At 43.5% G+C, this 16,051-nt stretch overlaps 1 protein-coding gene across 7 annotated transcripts in view; it reads right to left on the minus strand.

The window, feature by feature from the left end:
• Positions 1-16,051, minus strand: part of DYNC1I2 (dynein cytoplasmic 1 intermediate chain 2) — a 124,063-nt gene that overhangs the window by 20,899 nt on the left and 87,113 nt on the right. For all 7 annotated transcript variants that reach the window (XM_066575861.1, XM_066575864.1, XM_066575863.1 and 4 more), the window contains 7 exons: positions 14,358-14,447; positions 12,909-13,071; positions 12,702-12,801; positions 7,561-7,686; positions 4,440-4,586; positions 2,898-3,011; positions 1,783-1,916 (listed from right to left, as the gene is read on the minus strand). In XM_066575861.1, the coding sequence (XP_066431958.1) occupies positions 1,783-1,916; positions 2,898-3,011; positions 4,440-4,586; positions 7,561-7,686; positions 12,702-12,801; positions 12,909-13,071; positions 14,358-14,447 (874 nt within the window). The remainder of the gene's footprint in view (positions 1-1,782; positions 1,917-2,897; positions 3,012-4,439; positions 4,587-7,560; positions 7,687-12,701; positions 12,802-12,908; positions 13,072-14,357; positions 14,448-16,051) is intronic.

Genomic DNA, 16,051 nt, shown 5'->3' on the forward strand with positions numbered 1-16,051 from the left:
AGCCAGAAACGGCAGCGGCCAGGGACCTTGCCCTTTGGGGTTCGGGCCCTGGCTCCACAGGGGCGGCGGGGGGCACCGGGGTCCCTGGAGCTGCACGCACCGCGGCACATCTAGCGCAGCGGGGGTCGACTTGACCGCAAGCGAACTTAACGCTGCAGATAGTGCAAGCGCCACGCTTCACCCTCCCCTCGGCCGGGCTGGAACCCTCTGATCTAGGGTCAGACATGGCAACAGAAAACAATTCCCAGGTAGCGGGTAAGCTAAGTACCGTTACAGGAATGCCTGCAGGGGGGACGGGGAGGGCAAGGGGAGAACACCGCAAAGTGCTGCCTTGGGCAGGGCTTACCCGGTCTAGCATCTGTTTCTGCGGTTCCCCTGGTCCAGCTGGAGCCTCTGGTCCTGACGCTTGGATGCTGTCGGAAGTCGACGCTGGTGTACCATACGATCTCGCGGCGTTGGTGACCCGGCAGGTGCTGTGGCAGGGACTGCTGCGGAGTTATTCCTGCTGCTGGTGCCCGAGACAGGAGGTGCTGCTGCTGTCCGGGTGCTTTCTGCGTTGCAGAAGGAAACTGCCGAGGAAAACTGCAGGGCTGCAGGGCTGCACGGCTGGAAGGCTGCTGTGTGCTTCAGAGAGCTGCAGGTGCTGGGCTCAGAGGTGTAGCAACTGAAGTGCCCAGGAGCGCGGCCATTTCTCTGTCCATGCGGACTTTTTAACTCATCCCGGTCGGAGGGGGCGTGGCCTGGCCCGGAAGCGTCCCCCGCGACCCGGAAGTGACGCTTTCCGGCCGTGACGACGGCGCTCCGCCCCCCGGAGCGCCGTGCCCGGAAGTGGCCTGCCGGCCAGCGCCCCGGCGTCCTGCAACACGCAAGCTTCTATCCCTGGGCGGGAGAGCTGCCGCTGCCGCCGCCTTTGCCGCTGCCATCGCCGCTGCCATCGCCGCTGTCATCGCCGCTGTCATTGCCGCTGTCATCGCCGCTGCCGCTGCCCCCGCCGTTGCCACCGCCGGCGTCCTGATGCTCCTTAAGGTATGCGCTGTCTGCGCCGGAATACCTGCGCCGTCCATAGTCCCAAGGGGGGTGTCTTCCTGGGAGCCACAGCCTGCCTTGCGTCGACCACTCCAGCAGTGCTGCCCCCTACGCGTCACCGTCAGACAGTGCGCTACTCCAGGGAGGGGGAGCCCTATGGCTGGCGGGTAACCGACTCAGATGCGCATTGCATGGTCGGGCCCCTTTTTCTTCTCTGGGTGAGACGCCGCAGTAGTGGTGGAGACACCCCCTGCCTGCGTCTCCCCCGGGAGGCCAGTAGAGCCAGGGAAAAGCCCCGACTCCCCGGATTCCCGCGAATAGCCACGTCTGCCTCCTAGCAGACACTAAGCTAAAGACTAATTAGCTGAGTGCCTGCAGGGGGGATATAGCCAGGTGGGGAGGAGCTAACACTTTTTTGCTTAGTGTCGCCTCCTAGGGCAGTGGCTATATCCCATGGTCTAGGCTGTGGCCCCCAATGATACGGACGAGAAACAGAGTTGTTCAATATTTTTTACATTCCCTTTTGAATACTTGAGGGCAAAAAAGCTAAGAAAACACTACAAACAAACAAAAAGACAGATGTAGAGCTCTTCGTGTATTACTTTTTCTTTTTTTGACTGATCTTAATGGGGCATTTTACATTAAGTACTTAACCAGAAATTTGTCAACATGTCTCACTATGCAAGACCTTAGGGAAGCTTCTTCCTTGTCAGCTCTATGAATTGCATGAAAAAAGGATTGAAGTTTTTATTTTACCTTCCATGGCGGCATGCTGTGTAGACAGAACCTTCTTCACTTCCCACCACAAAGTTGTTGACGTCTCCCACTGGGAAGGACATACAGGTGACAGCTACGGCCTTCGATTGCTTGTGAACTAACTCCATGCTGTCCTGGAAAGAAGTAGGGGGCAAAAACATTCACAATCTCACTGTGTAATGTATTCTCCCCGCCCCACAATTACTGCAGCTCACTCAAAGACTTGGATTTTAACTTCGCAAACAACAAATAAAGAGATACTACTAATGCATAGAATTTAACAGGAGAAAGGAATAACTTGCAGGTATCACAAAATACTTGTTAGATTCAAGATTAATGCTTCCATAAGCACCGTTGTCCAAGTTATTTGGTTTTTATCTAAATAGGCTCCCCATGTGTAAATACTATCCTATACTCAACTTTCCCAGCGCTATGCTGTGGACCGCAGTCATCAGTCTCCCATGTGACAGTGTTTACAAGCTGCAGCAGCCTGTGTCTGAGAGGTCACAGGCTGCTGCAGCCAATCACAGAGCTCAGCACTCTATTGCAAAGATCAGTGGACAGGAAATAGATACTTTACCAGCGGTGATTTCCTACTCAGGAAATGAAAAGATCCAAAATGAATGGAGTCGCCTTCACCGTGAACAAAAAGTTTAGTAAAGCTGTCCATAGTTTCTGTGCCATAAGTGGTAGGATCCTGACCATCTGCATCAATGGAAAACCTTGCGCCATATCCAGAAAACAAATTTATGCCCCTACAACTGACGCAAAGGGTGAATTGAATCAAAATATTTTGCTGGTGTCCAAGAAAGTTTTACTGGCAAGCTACTCATCCAATGAGATCATTATGAGCTCATCAAAAACTTCTATGGCATGAATCCATAACACCGGGCGCTTCAATCAGCTTTCCTTTAGGGCTGATCCCTGGAGAACTGACCATTAGAGTAGAGTTGGGGAAAGTGCCGCATTAGCTGCAGATGTTACGTACAAAATAAGCTCCTAAAACCAGCAGAAAGTTTTAAAGGCTTTTGAGAAATATTATGGAACGGTTTACAAAGCTTATCCAATCAGGCGAACCATTCAACATTTGGCCCATTTAATCATTGTTGACTTACCTGCGGCTGAGAAAGCATATCAAGGCTCCATGAGCAGATCTTGCCATCTGTTGATATACTTATCAAATTGTGGGCATTCTGCGTGCCAACCACATTAACGCAATACACTGGATGCTAAAAGACAAAATATAGCGGTATGCACTTATTGAGTTACCAACTTAACGCTAGGGGAAATATACTTCACATTATAGAGGTCTGTGCGACTATGCTCACTCCTTTAAAGCCAATTTTAATAACCTCTTTCCATTGGTTGCCTTTACACTCTACGTTCACGGAGTATAACGACCCATATGGGAACCAGATTGAGGTGGTCACGTAGAAACCAATAATCCCATTCTTAGTACAGACTCATACTGTACCGATATTACAACTTTTTGGCTTTTTTGAAAAGCTTTTCTTTTCATTGATTGAAAAGTTTTAAGTATGCAAATTCACATTATACAAGCTGTCAGCCCAGATTCGGAACATACTGTTAGGCCTCCCTCATACAGGAGTTTGCAGTAAATGCAGCGTTCTTCAATGCTGCGTTAACTTCTATTTCAACAGCACTGGCATGCGTTATGCCAGTGTTTTGGCAGCGTTTTCAGCACAGCTAATAACGCAGTTAAGGAAACTGAAAAAAAAACAAAAAACAAATACTGACCCAGTAGAGGCCGTCTGCTGTCCCTGCAGACACTTGTCTGTGGCTTCAGAGCTTTTCTTGCTGGTAACTGGGTTTCAAGATCACGCCTCCAGCAAGAGATTGCTCTGTTTGGCTGAGCCGCGAGCCATTCATTCATGGAATGGCTGTGGTTGGTGCATCCAGCACTGGCTGTGATTGGCACTGGATTAGCCAATCAGAGCAATCTCTTGCTGGAGGCGGGGTCTTCAAAACCTGTCCCTAGGAAAAGATCCTCTGACAAGTGCCCGGAAAGCAGCACCAGGGACCTGACGGCGGCAGCTGAGTATAACTTTTTTTTGGTAGTGCAGCTAGTGCTGCCCAAAACACGGCACCAAGTAGTGCCGCATTTTCAGCAGCGCTGCGAATGCTGCCCATTCATTTCAATGGGCAATGCAGGGCTGTAAACAGCCAAATTTAGAACATGCATCACTGTTGAAGACGCTGCGTTTTGACGCTTGTGTGAGCAGCCCCATTGAAATGAATGAGAGCGTTGTACAGCGTTAAATGCTGTGCTGAAAAGGCAGCACTAAACGCTGTAATAAAATGTCTGTGTGAGGGAGGGCCTTAAAGAGAAATAGTGATATGCATGTATTCAGTCCACACTGGTATTTAAAATAAAAAGGAACACAATAAAAAAGTATTACACCAATCATAAATCTTAGTTTTGTATTACTTATCATCTATCAATTAATCTTTCAGGAACACTGTGAATCAATACAGTCCAAGTAGGCCTTTGTGCAAATCTTAAACTATTCAAATTATTTAGCCAAGTGCTTAACATCATGATAAAAAATAATCTCTACAAATAGAACTGGAATGAAAGTGTTAATTCTACATCAAATAAAAGGATTAGGGTGTACCCCTAAGAATTCATCCCTTACCGTGTGAGCAGCAGCTGATAGTGGGGTCCTCTGGACTGGAGTCCTCTTGTTACTTCGATTGTCCCATAAGACAATTTGGCCTGAATACGTCCCACCAACTACTAAGTTTGGGTGAAACTTTGCAAAAGCAGCTGACATAACCGCAGACTAAAAGAAAAAAAAGACAAATAAATGTATCCACACAGCTGTAGCTCACATTTACAGACCGGCAGTACAAGTATCCTAATCTATCCTTAGGCCAGCTCATCAATAGAGGATAGGCGTCGGTCTACCACTCAGGACACCCAACACCACTGTCAGTACAAACCGCACAGGAAGCATATTGCACCATCCCGATTTGGCGCAGCTCCCACTAAATTCAAAAGGGAGCTGCGCCCACGTTACCCAATTGGGCTGCTGAAATACGGACAGCACAATCTGCTTCTTGCACCATCCATACGGACAACAGTGCCAGAATCAGCTAAATGATGGTGAGCATGAGTGTTGGATCCCGCCAATCATCTACTGGTGGCCTATTCCAAGGATAGGAATTTTTGTCTATTGATGACCTAAGTCCCAGAGTTCGGAGTGACCCTCGCATATTACATCACTCCAGAGCCTGAAACTTTTATAAAAGGACCTATAAAGCTCCAGGACAGAAATCTGAACAGAGTATACTGATGAAGGATGTTATCAGGGATATTGGAGCATTTAGAGTGCTTTCAAATTGTATCCAAACACAAATACAAAAGGTTCTCAGCCACAAGTCTTTAATTTGATGAGGAGACCTCAGCCTTGCTTTAAGTTTCTGTCCTGTTTAGTCAACATAAAGACCCCCAATAGGACATTTAGTGAATCAGGTACACAATTTTGGACGTGGAACATGTGAATGTCCGAGGAATCTTCTAGTCTTACTATATGTTGGGAATCTATATCCATGGTCCGTATATGTGAGCAGGTTCTGCAGCTCCTTACATTACAAGGATGAATCCCTTTTGGTGTGATTGATGTCCGATATCTGATATCTACAAGATTACTTAGTTTTTTACCAAAAGCAATAATTTTTTTCTACTGGCTAAGACACGCAGATTTATCGTTTGAACAAGCGAATGAGGCCAGAGTTCGCTCGTTCATCCTGCTTGGGCCTCATGTCCATGGGCGGATCGGATTCCGCATGCAGATTTTAGCAGCAGGAGACCTGCGGAAACAGTTTTCGGAATATCGTGGAAGTAATGGTTTTTCCACACAAATGTACTGTGGATCATCAGCACTGAAAAAAATCCACAAACCCCCCCCCCCCCCCCTCCATCTCACCTCCCCAATTGTTTTTAACCTTCAAATCTGCAGTGTATCCGCAATTTTATTTGCGGATGCACTGTGGCTCATCCGCACCCACTAACTTCTATTGAGCCCGTCCGCATGGAATCCGCACTGAAATGGAGAATGCTGCGATTTGCCTTTCGCACCAAACGGTCCGCAAATCAAATCCGCATAATTAAATTCAGTTGCGGATGCCAATGTCTCCCTAGGGGCACTTTGAACTGCGGATCTTCCCTGTGGGTGACCCATGTGGATTCCTCAAATCTGCCCGTGAGCATTGGGCCTTAGACAGGCAGATAACATCGTCGGCTCACTCAAATGATAAAATTGTTCAAAATCATTCAGTCTTTCGCATTTGCTGTATAAGTGAATGAGAACGACCGAACAAATGCTGTTTAAACTGAAAGATAAAGGGGACAAGCCAACAATCTTTATGCCTGCAGAAAATGAACGACGAGCGAAAAGCTAATGCTTATCGTGCGTCGTTCGGTTAATGAAACGAGTTTAGACTGAACGATTCACTTTTGCTAGTTTGAATGGTTTTTTGAACGCAATCATTCTGTCTAAAAGAACCCTAAAACCGAACCAAAGTTTTCTCTTTCAATCTTTTCAGGGTACGCCAACTTCAAAAAATTCTTATCCACTGCATTTCTTCTAATGGATTCTTGAGAGAAATCAGGAATGGGAGAATATAAAGATCTGTACTGCAACACGCAACTAAGCAATATGGTTTTCAATAGGAACCAAGCAACATTTCTGACAACAGAGTGTGTGTGTGTATAATATATATATATATATATATATATATATATATATATATATATATATATATATATATATATATATATATATATATATATATATATATATATAATAAAAAAGAAACAGCCGGTGAGATACAACTAACGAGGAAGTCCCATTGGCCCTCTTAATAGAGCACAATTTTAAAACAATTAGGGCGACAACCTCTGACAATCATAAATGTGAATACCCAGTGTTGTCACTGTCACTTCTGGGGCCGCTCCTATCCAGATAAGTAGTTGGGCTCTAAAACCCTCCTCATCCTCGTGCCTGCGCGGCTCTACTGCTGTTGATGACTGACTGGAACGTTCCGTTTTCCTAACTACTCATTATCAAGTAATGCTATTGAAAGTTTTCAAATCGGCACAAAGAAAAACAGAACCGTCACAGAAGATAAAATATAGTTTTAAACTCAGAAATATTTTAAGGGTTTTGTCCTATCACTTTCAGCAAAATTAACATTTGTCAGTCATCTCCACTGCGCTCTGACAGTAATCTGACAGCTCTGGGATTACACGCTACATTTAATCCATCACAATAAACTCAGCAAATTTTGACATCCAGAAAATAGAAGCTGCTCACTTGTTGGCAAACACACTTAAGCTATTCTCTTAAAATTGTGATCACATTCTGAGCATGTGTTTCCACTTAAACAAGTCTGTTTCCATCTCCTCGGGCCACGTTCTTCTCATTTAATGGCCCAAAACGTATTGTCTGGCATGAGAAAGAAGCTAGGATCTTTCCTTGGGACAGAGAAAGCTTGAATTAATATAAATCAGAGGGGATGTAACGTGCAGGTTTTCTGGCATCCCTAACCCATGTGGATGATGTCAGCAGGCCCAGAAGAAAAAGAAAAAAAAGTTTAGTTTTTTTTTTTTAAACTGATGAAGAGCTCAATCAACATATGTTTGCGAATGCATGTGGTTTAAATGGGGGCAATGAAATGATTATGCTAACTAGTACTTGGGGCATTGCAGAGCATTGAATCCAAATGATTAGCATAAAATGTCTGGTTTCATACCTGGCAGTGAAACACATACTCCGGGGTCGTCTTCTTATATTTCATGTTCCAAACAAGAGCTACGCCATCTGGTTCATGCGGAGCATCCTCGTTGTTGTTGTATGATGCAACGAGCAACTCTGGGTACTGTCAGAGAAACCATGACATACGGTGATACTAAGACCTCTACATGTAACTCACCAATATAACTTCTGCTGCACAGCTTGATTAGAATGTGAGGTCATATCCCCGATTCTAACGGATTGACAGAAGACACACCATACAGTTCACCGAAACCAAGCTGCCATAATGCACACCTAACATATCACACAATGCACAAGAACTGTAATACTGCCACCCATTGCAGAAATACTTTCAAGTCACAACATACAGGCATGCACACATTTGCAGTCAAAAACCACTGATGTTCACAATTTAATAGCAGGTATGGTGGGCAGATAAAACATGGAGGTAGGGCTTGCATGAGAAAGGCTCCGGGGAGAGCTAAAATGCAGCATGTGTTAATAAAAGTACCTTACTGGTGAACCTTTGTTTGGAGAGTTCTACTCATTTCATGAGGCCTGCTAGTTATCTTTTTTTCCCGCACCTTTTCTCAATATATTTTCATGGTGGATATATTGGTAAACTATAAAGTTGACTAGAAGTTTGGTGTAATTAGAAGTTGCAGAAGTGATCAGTCGCTGGTATTTAACAAGTAGAATTGCAAAGTACTACATCTGGGCAAGAAAAATGAAAAAAAAAGCACATACAGAATGGGAAGAATTGAGATGACCAGCTATAAATGTGAAAAAGACTTGGTTATACTAAAAGATCACAGACTGAACATGAGTCAACAGTGTGATGCAGTAGCAAAAATGTAAACACAATTCTGGGATGTTTTAAGAGAAGCATAGAGTCTAGATTACGTAAGGTAACTATTCCCCTCTACTCTTCCTTGGTTAGTCTTCATCTGGAATACTGTGTCAAGTTCTGGGCACCCCACTTTAAAAAAGGAATCAACAAAACTGGAGCCCATTTAGAGAAGAGTTACCAAGATGGTGAGCGGTCTGCAAATCATGTCCTATGAAGAACGGTTAAAGGATCTAGAAATGTTTAGCTTGCCAAAAAGAAGGCTGAGAGGAGACTTAATAGCGGTCTACAAATATCTGAAGGGCTGTCACAGTGCAGAGGAAAGACTAGAAGCAATGGGATGAAACTGAAAGGGAGGAGACAGATTAGATATTAGACAGTGAGGAGGATTAATGAGTGGAACAGGTTACCACGGGCGGTGGCGAGTTCAACGGAAGTCTACAAACAGAGGCTGGTCAGAGGCTGGGAGGATTTTGTGATTCCTGCACTAAGCAGAGAGTTGGACCCAATGACCCTGGAGGTCGCTTCCAACTTTACTGTTCTATGACTACAAAGTCTAAGGAGATTTAGTTAAAATTCTACTGGGTCCAAATGCGGCAGATTGACTACAGATTTGTAATGCGGATTCAGCACCACAAACCCACAGTAATTAATAGTACATTAAAGTGGCTGGAGTTATCAAAAACCAACCTCCATGTTACAGAAAAGGGTACATGTGCAAGGCAAAGAGCGAAGTCCACAGCAAAATCAGCATGAAATACTTATGGGGATTTGTGGAAAAATCCACAGTGGAACTTACTGCCTCTGGACATGGCCTTAACTACCTAAATGTTTGTCTTCATCACAAAGCAGAGCGAACAAGGATACAGCTCAGGCTTTAGGATATTCAATAGAGCCCGTCTCCACAGCTACAAATAATATCAGAAGAACGACAAGTTTCTTCAAAATGCTTTATAGATGCAAGAATCCTCTTCACATATACATTTGTCAATAAGCACCTCAGTGTGTACAGTCCATTTACAAGCCAAGAGGAAAAGTCCAGATTCAGTAAGCCAGGAAGAAGCACGATGCCCACCACAGCAGGCAAAGCTTCGAGGTGGGCGTTGTGAGTCTTTCTGGACTTCACATCAGTTTGTACAGTCCATTTGCAAGCCAAGAGGTAGTTATTATTGACCAATGTATATGTGAAGGGGATTCTGAGGTCTGTAAAGAATTTGCAAAAAGGAGAGGAATCAAGCGCCAGTGCAGAGCATGTGCAGTAGCACCTAAAGTTACCGCATCTGCGCATGCTACTTGAAAGCTGCAACCTGCATTGGGCATAGATCGCAGGCATGGTCACATCACCGCTCACTACAGCGCTCCTGTGAGCAGCCCCATTCCTTCAGTTGGCTCTGCAGTGGCACCATCAATATATGGACACATTACAATGTAGCTCTGTGAAGGCACCATAGATAACTTGGATGCCAGCACTGCAGTAAAAATTGGCACACAGTGCAGACTACTAACAGGACGGTAACCAGGAACACGCTGATCGTTTGTAATGAGCGGGGCTTAGCAGTCGTGGCGTGAAGGGGAGTGGGGGGTGGGGGGGATTATAATATATTAGATGTAGCCAGGGGGATTAAGGTTAAGAAGGAAGCAGACGAAAGGAAGTCTGAAGAGAGGATTCCTTGGAATGAGGAGCAAAAAATCCAAAAGAAACATATTGGATTGACTTCCTATAGCAGCATGTGCTGATTTATGACTATTTAGAAGTTTGACTTGGCCCCTTTAAATAAAAAAAACTGTATACTGTGATGTAACAACATTTAGAAATCAGTGTGATTGAAATTAACAATAATGTAACAGTTCGCTAGAACGTGGAAAGGAAACAAAACATGACCCAATAACTGCCCCTTAAAATGGTGTGAAGAACTTTACATTCACTTGAAATGTCTAATGGGTGACTGGAGGTGATAGCAGCGTATGGCAGATTACACAGTTATCCAATATGCATTTATATGTAAATATATATACATTAATATCCATGTCATTATGTTAAAGCTTCACAGTGAGGATTGGATTAAAAAGTTCTATAGCAAAACTCCATTGGACTACCGGTAGACTGAAATTTCTTCTAATTCAATGGCAAAAACTTGGGACTTCCAAGAAACTACTTTGTTTAAAAAAAAAAAAATCTTGCTAATGCAGATGCATCAAGAGACTGTCACCTAATTTTAGCCCTATGAGCTAAGCTTATAGGTTGGAAGTAGGTGGCCCACTGAGTCTGGGGATGTGTTATGTGTTACACTTACCTCATCGTTTCCCCGGTGTCAGCACTGAAAGCCGTCACTCAGTGCATTGAGCGGTGCCAAGTAGTCCGCCCATTATAATATTACAATGGGCGAACTACTTGGTGCGCTGCTCAATGCATTGAGCGGTGGCTTTCATTTGTGACACAGGGGGGGATGGGAAAGCACAGGAAGACAAGTAAAACATCAAGTGCAAAATTTTTAATTAAACCTGACGGCAAAAATAATTGTCAATCCAAAATGCAAGCATTCAACTGAAAAAAGAAAAACAAAAAAATCTGCCCCACAAAAGGTGTCCATAGCCTTTAACAGGGACAGCATGTTATGGAAACGCGGGTGGCACGTATACAGTATAAAAGTGGATTTTCACGTTGGATATTGGGGCCAAGAGGACTGTCTAAAGAAATCCCTGTTGAGCAATGACCTGCGCTAACTCTGAAATTGAACAGTAGTAGAGGCGCTCATTGGAAAACCCTATATAAGTTAGTGCTTCACTTAAAGGGGTCTTCCAGGACTTTGTAAACGTATTCTAAAGATAGGCCATTAAATATCAAAGACTAATTGAAACACAATAAATAGGAGAGAAACTAAGGGGCGTTGATCCAATAAAATAAATTGATGAGATATGATAAGAAACATTATGTCAGACTCCCTCTTGGTCAAGTTGTGCAATGGTGGGCTCAAAGCCAATAAATCAGCTGTAATATCAATAAGTGTGCAGGCAAACCGCTGCCAGCAATGATAGGGATGGAGGTTGAGGTCCAGAGAATCCCAACCCACTTGCATAATATAGGCTCCAATTCCAAATACATCACTTAAAAGGCGCTGCTGGTTTACCTTCCATGGAACAGCTACAGAAACCATAAAAGGCATTATCATTATCACAACACAATAAAGCATAGCAAACTAATATTATTGTTCTATAAGAACAAAGTGCAGCATGATGCGTTTGCAATACACAAGGGGTCTTCATCAAGATTACGATCATATGATTTAATATTAGTCATGTGACATCTGTTATATTGGTCACATCTACTTTTTAGCAATTTACTGTGCATGTCTTTAGAGTAGGTTTTAGAATCATAGACTAATAGAGTTGGAAGGGTCCTCCAGGGTCATCTGGTCCAACCCCCTGCTCAGTGCAGGATTTACTAAGTCACCCAAGACAGATATTTGTCCAGCCTTTGTTTGAACACTTCCATTGAAGGAGAACTCATCACCTCCCGTGGTAACCTGTTCCACTCATTGGTCACCCTCACTGTCAGAAAGTTTTTTGATGAAGAACTCCTGTGGCTTGAAATGCATTGTACTGCACTGCTTAAAAAGTTTGTTGCGGTTTGTTCTATCATGACAGTGCCATTTAGGATTTTTATAGCTGTCCCATAGAAGGTAAACCAACAGTGCCTTTAAATAATGTTTTTGGAATCAGAGCTTATATTTTTAGGATAGGCCATCAATACACAGGTGAGGGTAAGACTCCCAGCACCCCATCAAACAGCTGACTGAAGAGAGCCATGTCACTTGGGAGAGCTCTGCGACCCCCGTCGATATTTATCAGGCATATTACTGTACATTTTGTAGTTGCTGTGCTAAGCTTTGCAGCTCAGTCTCATTTACTTGAATAGGACTGAGCTGTAATACCAGGAACCACCAATACCAAACATACAGCGCTGTGCCTGTTAAACAATAAAGGCGAGGCAGCACTTAGGAAAGCGCCATGGTCCCTTTGGTAAGCTGACATGCAGGGGTGTTGGGAGTCAAAACACCCAGTGATCTGATATTCATGGCCTTTCCTAAAGATAAGCCATTGATATCAAAGTCCAGGAATCTCCTTTTTTATGATATAGCATTGAAAGCATCCCAGTCTCTTAATATTACCCCAAGCAAATAAGTTACCACGCCACCAAATTGAACATGTATATACGATGTAAGAAAAACTATGGTTTATCTTCTCCTTAAGCAAAATGACTTAATATAAACATGGTGGCATCTACTTAATACCTGAGAAGACCAGTCCAAGCAGCTGACGACACGATGCTTTGACCAACGTTCATCAAAAAACTGTCTATTCAGAGATATCTTCGCGCCGGCTTGTATTTCCCTGCGAAACGGAAAAACATTAACAATGAGTAACTCAAACTTAAAAAAGTGTATCATACGAATTTGGCATGAGAAGACCCTAAATTATGATCCGTTTTACACACTTACCCTTCTTTTTCTTCCAAGTCTCGGCCACTGTAATCAAAGAAAATGTTGACTTGCTCAGAGAGGGCGCGCTCAACGATTCTTGTACTGTGGTCAAAGAAACTTACAAACTCTTCGCTGTGTACAATTTGCTGCTTCTCCTCTTCTGTGAGCTCATGTGGCGGGGCTGTGGAATCAATGGATAGGCTTATAAAGATCACCGTAATTACAGGCTGCCCGACATGCTGCTTGTGCTTTATGTATACCAACCAGTGGTCGCAATAATGTAAGAATTACTACGAGCTGGCACCGTGCTTTCAATGGGTTTGAGCCTTTTATCAGTCATTATTGGGCATACTACCTGAAACGGACTTCTGACAGAAGCCTCTGACATATACTACCATTCTATAGGGATATCTCAACCATACATTACAATAGGGTCAATGTAACCCAAAGAACCATAACTGCAAATGGTTCTAAAGGGGTTTCCAAATACGATTGCTTTATTCCAAACACGTGGCACCCTTGTCTGAGTTGTGTCCGGTCTTGTAGCTCAGCTCCCATTCACTTCAACGGAGCTGAATTGTAATACTAGACACTACCTCAAGGACAAGGGTGGTATTGCGTTTGGACAAAAGCGGCAATGTTTTTGTAACCCTGGACAAGCCCTATAACTGTGTGATATTTTGTATTACTGGATGTCACAGGTTCTCCATAACTGGTAGGACTTAGACCACTGTGTTTAAACTCTGAGCCACGCATGTGCAGCTCAAAGTGGTAGTCTCATCAGAACATTCCCTAACTAGATGTCCAAAAAGGGCATATTGATGAAGTACTCCACTTGTAACGTCTTCTATAAGTCAAAGCACAGAGCTCCAGTCAACCGTATACTGCATGAATGGTCATTCATTGCTACAATGGAAACAAATAGCCATCTGAATCTTCCACTAGTAAAAACCCCTTTAAGTGGTTAAATATATTTGCAAAATTAGGTAGAGCTAAAAAACCCCACTATATATAAATCAAGTAAGCAAATGCCTTAACTAAGGGCCCATTTAGACAGAATGATTACCGTTCAAACGAGCGAAAATGAAGGCTAATAGCTCATCATTCGGTCGTTGGCGCGTGTTTAGACTGAACGATAATCGCTCCCTTTTCGTTCATTTTATGCAGGCGTAAAAATCATTGTTTACTCTACAGTTTACACAGGGCTCGTTCATTCGTTCTCATTCACTTTTAAAGTGAATAAACAACTGAACGATTTCTCATTTGAGCAAGCCAACAATGCATCTGCCTGTCCAACGAACATCATTCGCTCCTTCAAACGATAAGCGTTTGGTATAAAAAGGACCCTAAAGAGCTCTGCATACATTAAATGTTTTATGTTGTCAAACGGTGATAGATTTTGGAGACAAACGTTCTTGTACGGCAAAAAGTACTTGAGAGCACAATTACCGTGACAAAAGACATTACCTTCACCGCTTTCCTCTTTCTTCGCAGGTTTTTCCTCTTCAGGTGCAGCTGTTTGCTTTGGAGCAACAGTTTCCTCCTCTTCATCATCGCCTACAGAATAAAAACAGACATTTGGGTTGTTTTCATGCATCATAGCAAGTTAATGCTAATGGTCATCAAATGCTCATTGGGAAAGTTCAATCAGGTTGTCCAGCACAGTGTTTATAATCCATTTTATTGAAATAAGAGGGCAGTTTGCCTTTTTAAAATCATCTTTTTCGTCAAAAGCTTGTCCTGCCACTAAGGCTTTCAGCTGTAATCTGTGTGAAGAACGAAACAGCAAGTTGTCCAATCCCCTGCAGTGCCTCCACAGGGGAAATTAAGCATTACATACTGCTAATTGAACTCAATGGGCTGTCCGTGTAATGAAGGAGCCTGCTAGATTCTCCAAATTTAGAGACACTCTTGGAAGCTATCTGGCTCAAGCTACAGTAACTCAAGAGTTTCAAAACAAGTAGCCTTCTCTATGAACTCAGGATGCCCTACTAGGGTATTTGAAAATAGTTTTTTAAACTAGATAATCTATTTCAGTAGGGATGAAAAGTTGCAAAAAACATAACTTAATGGAATATACCGCACAATTAAACACACGTATACAATTTGTGAAGAATTACCACAATTCCAATTTTATAAAAACACCATTCCATTTAACTGCAAGGAAGAGCTACCATCTTAAGAAAACTTCTAGTTTAGGCCGCATGCACACGATCAGGCCGGATTCCACATGTGTGATCCCGCAGCAGAATCCGACCCGGTGCCCGTCTGGTGACCCCTGCGTGCCTGTCCGGATTATTTTCTTCTGTGCTGTGGATGTGCCAGCCGGCACACATGCCCAGTACAGATTTGACTGCGCCGTCGCTAGGAGATGACGCGGATCCCGAGGCCTTTCCGCAATGATGAATGCGGAATGGCCACGAGTTGATTGATTTCAATAGAAGCGGTCCGCACAGAATCCGGCTCAAAATAAAGCATACTGCGATTTTCCCGGCGCGAGGGGAAAATTGCAATTGATTTCTGCTCATGGGCATGAAAACCGGCTTTTACATTGCATGCCATGGAGGGTTATTGCTGCGGAATCCGGAAGCGGATGCCCGCGTGCATTGGGCCTTAGACTTAGTATCACTTTACCCAAGCAACAGTGTAAGATGGTATTTTACATTCTAGATGATACATATTAGTTGTAAATATGCCTTAAAGTTACACAAGCTGATTATGGTGAACAATACAATGCAATGAATTCTGTAATATAGGTTCTTTCCAAATACAGTATTTCTCTAATTCCTGATTTCATATACAAATGTTGCACTTTACTTTCTGGAGTAGATGGTCAGGATGCAACATAAGGTAGCAGAAAACACTGCATCTTACAGAACACCCTCAACATTTCTCAGATTGCTGCTCATTAATAAACTGGAGATTAGATAGTTTTGGGTCATTGTCGTGCTGAAATTCCTTTTCATCTTTTTAGCAGAGGCCTGAAGGTTTTGTGCCAAAATGCACTGATATTTGGAACGGTTCATAATTCCCTCCACCTTAACTAAAGCCCCAGTTCAAGCGGCAGAAAAACAGCCCCATAGCATTATCCTTCCTCCACTATCTTCACTGTGCGTATGGTGTTCTTTTGATTCTCAAACCGAAATTCTTGCATAAGTGGA

Source organism: Eleutherodactylus coqui, chromosome 8 (assembly GCF_035609145.1).
Source record: "Eleutherodactylus coqui strain aEleCoq1 chromosome 8, aEleCoq1.hap1, whole genome shotgun sequence".
In the NCBI taxonomy this organism is placed as follows: Eukaryota; Metazoa; Chordata; class Amphibia; order Anura; family Eleutherodactylidae; genus Eleutherodactylus; species Eleutherodactylus coqui.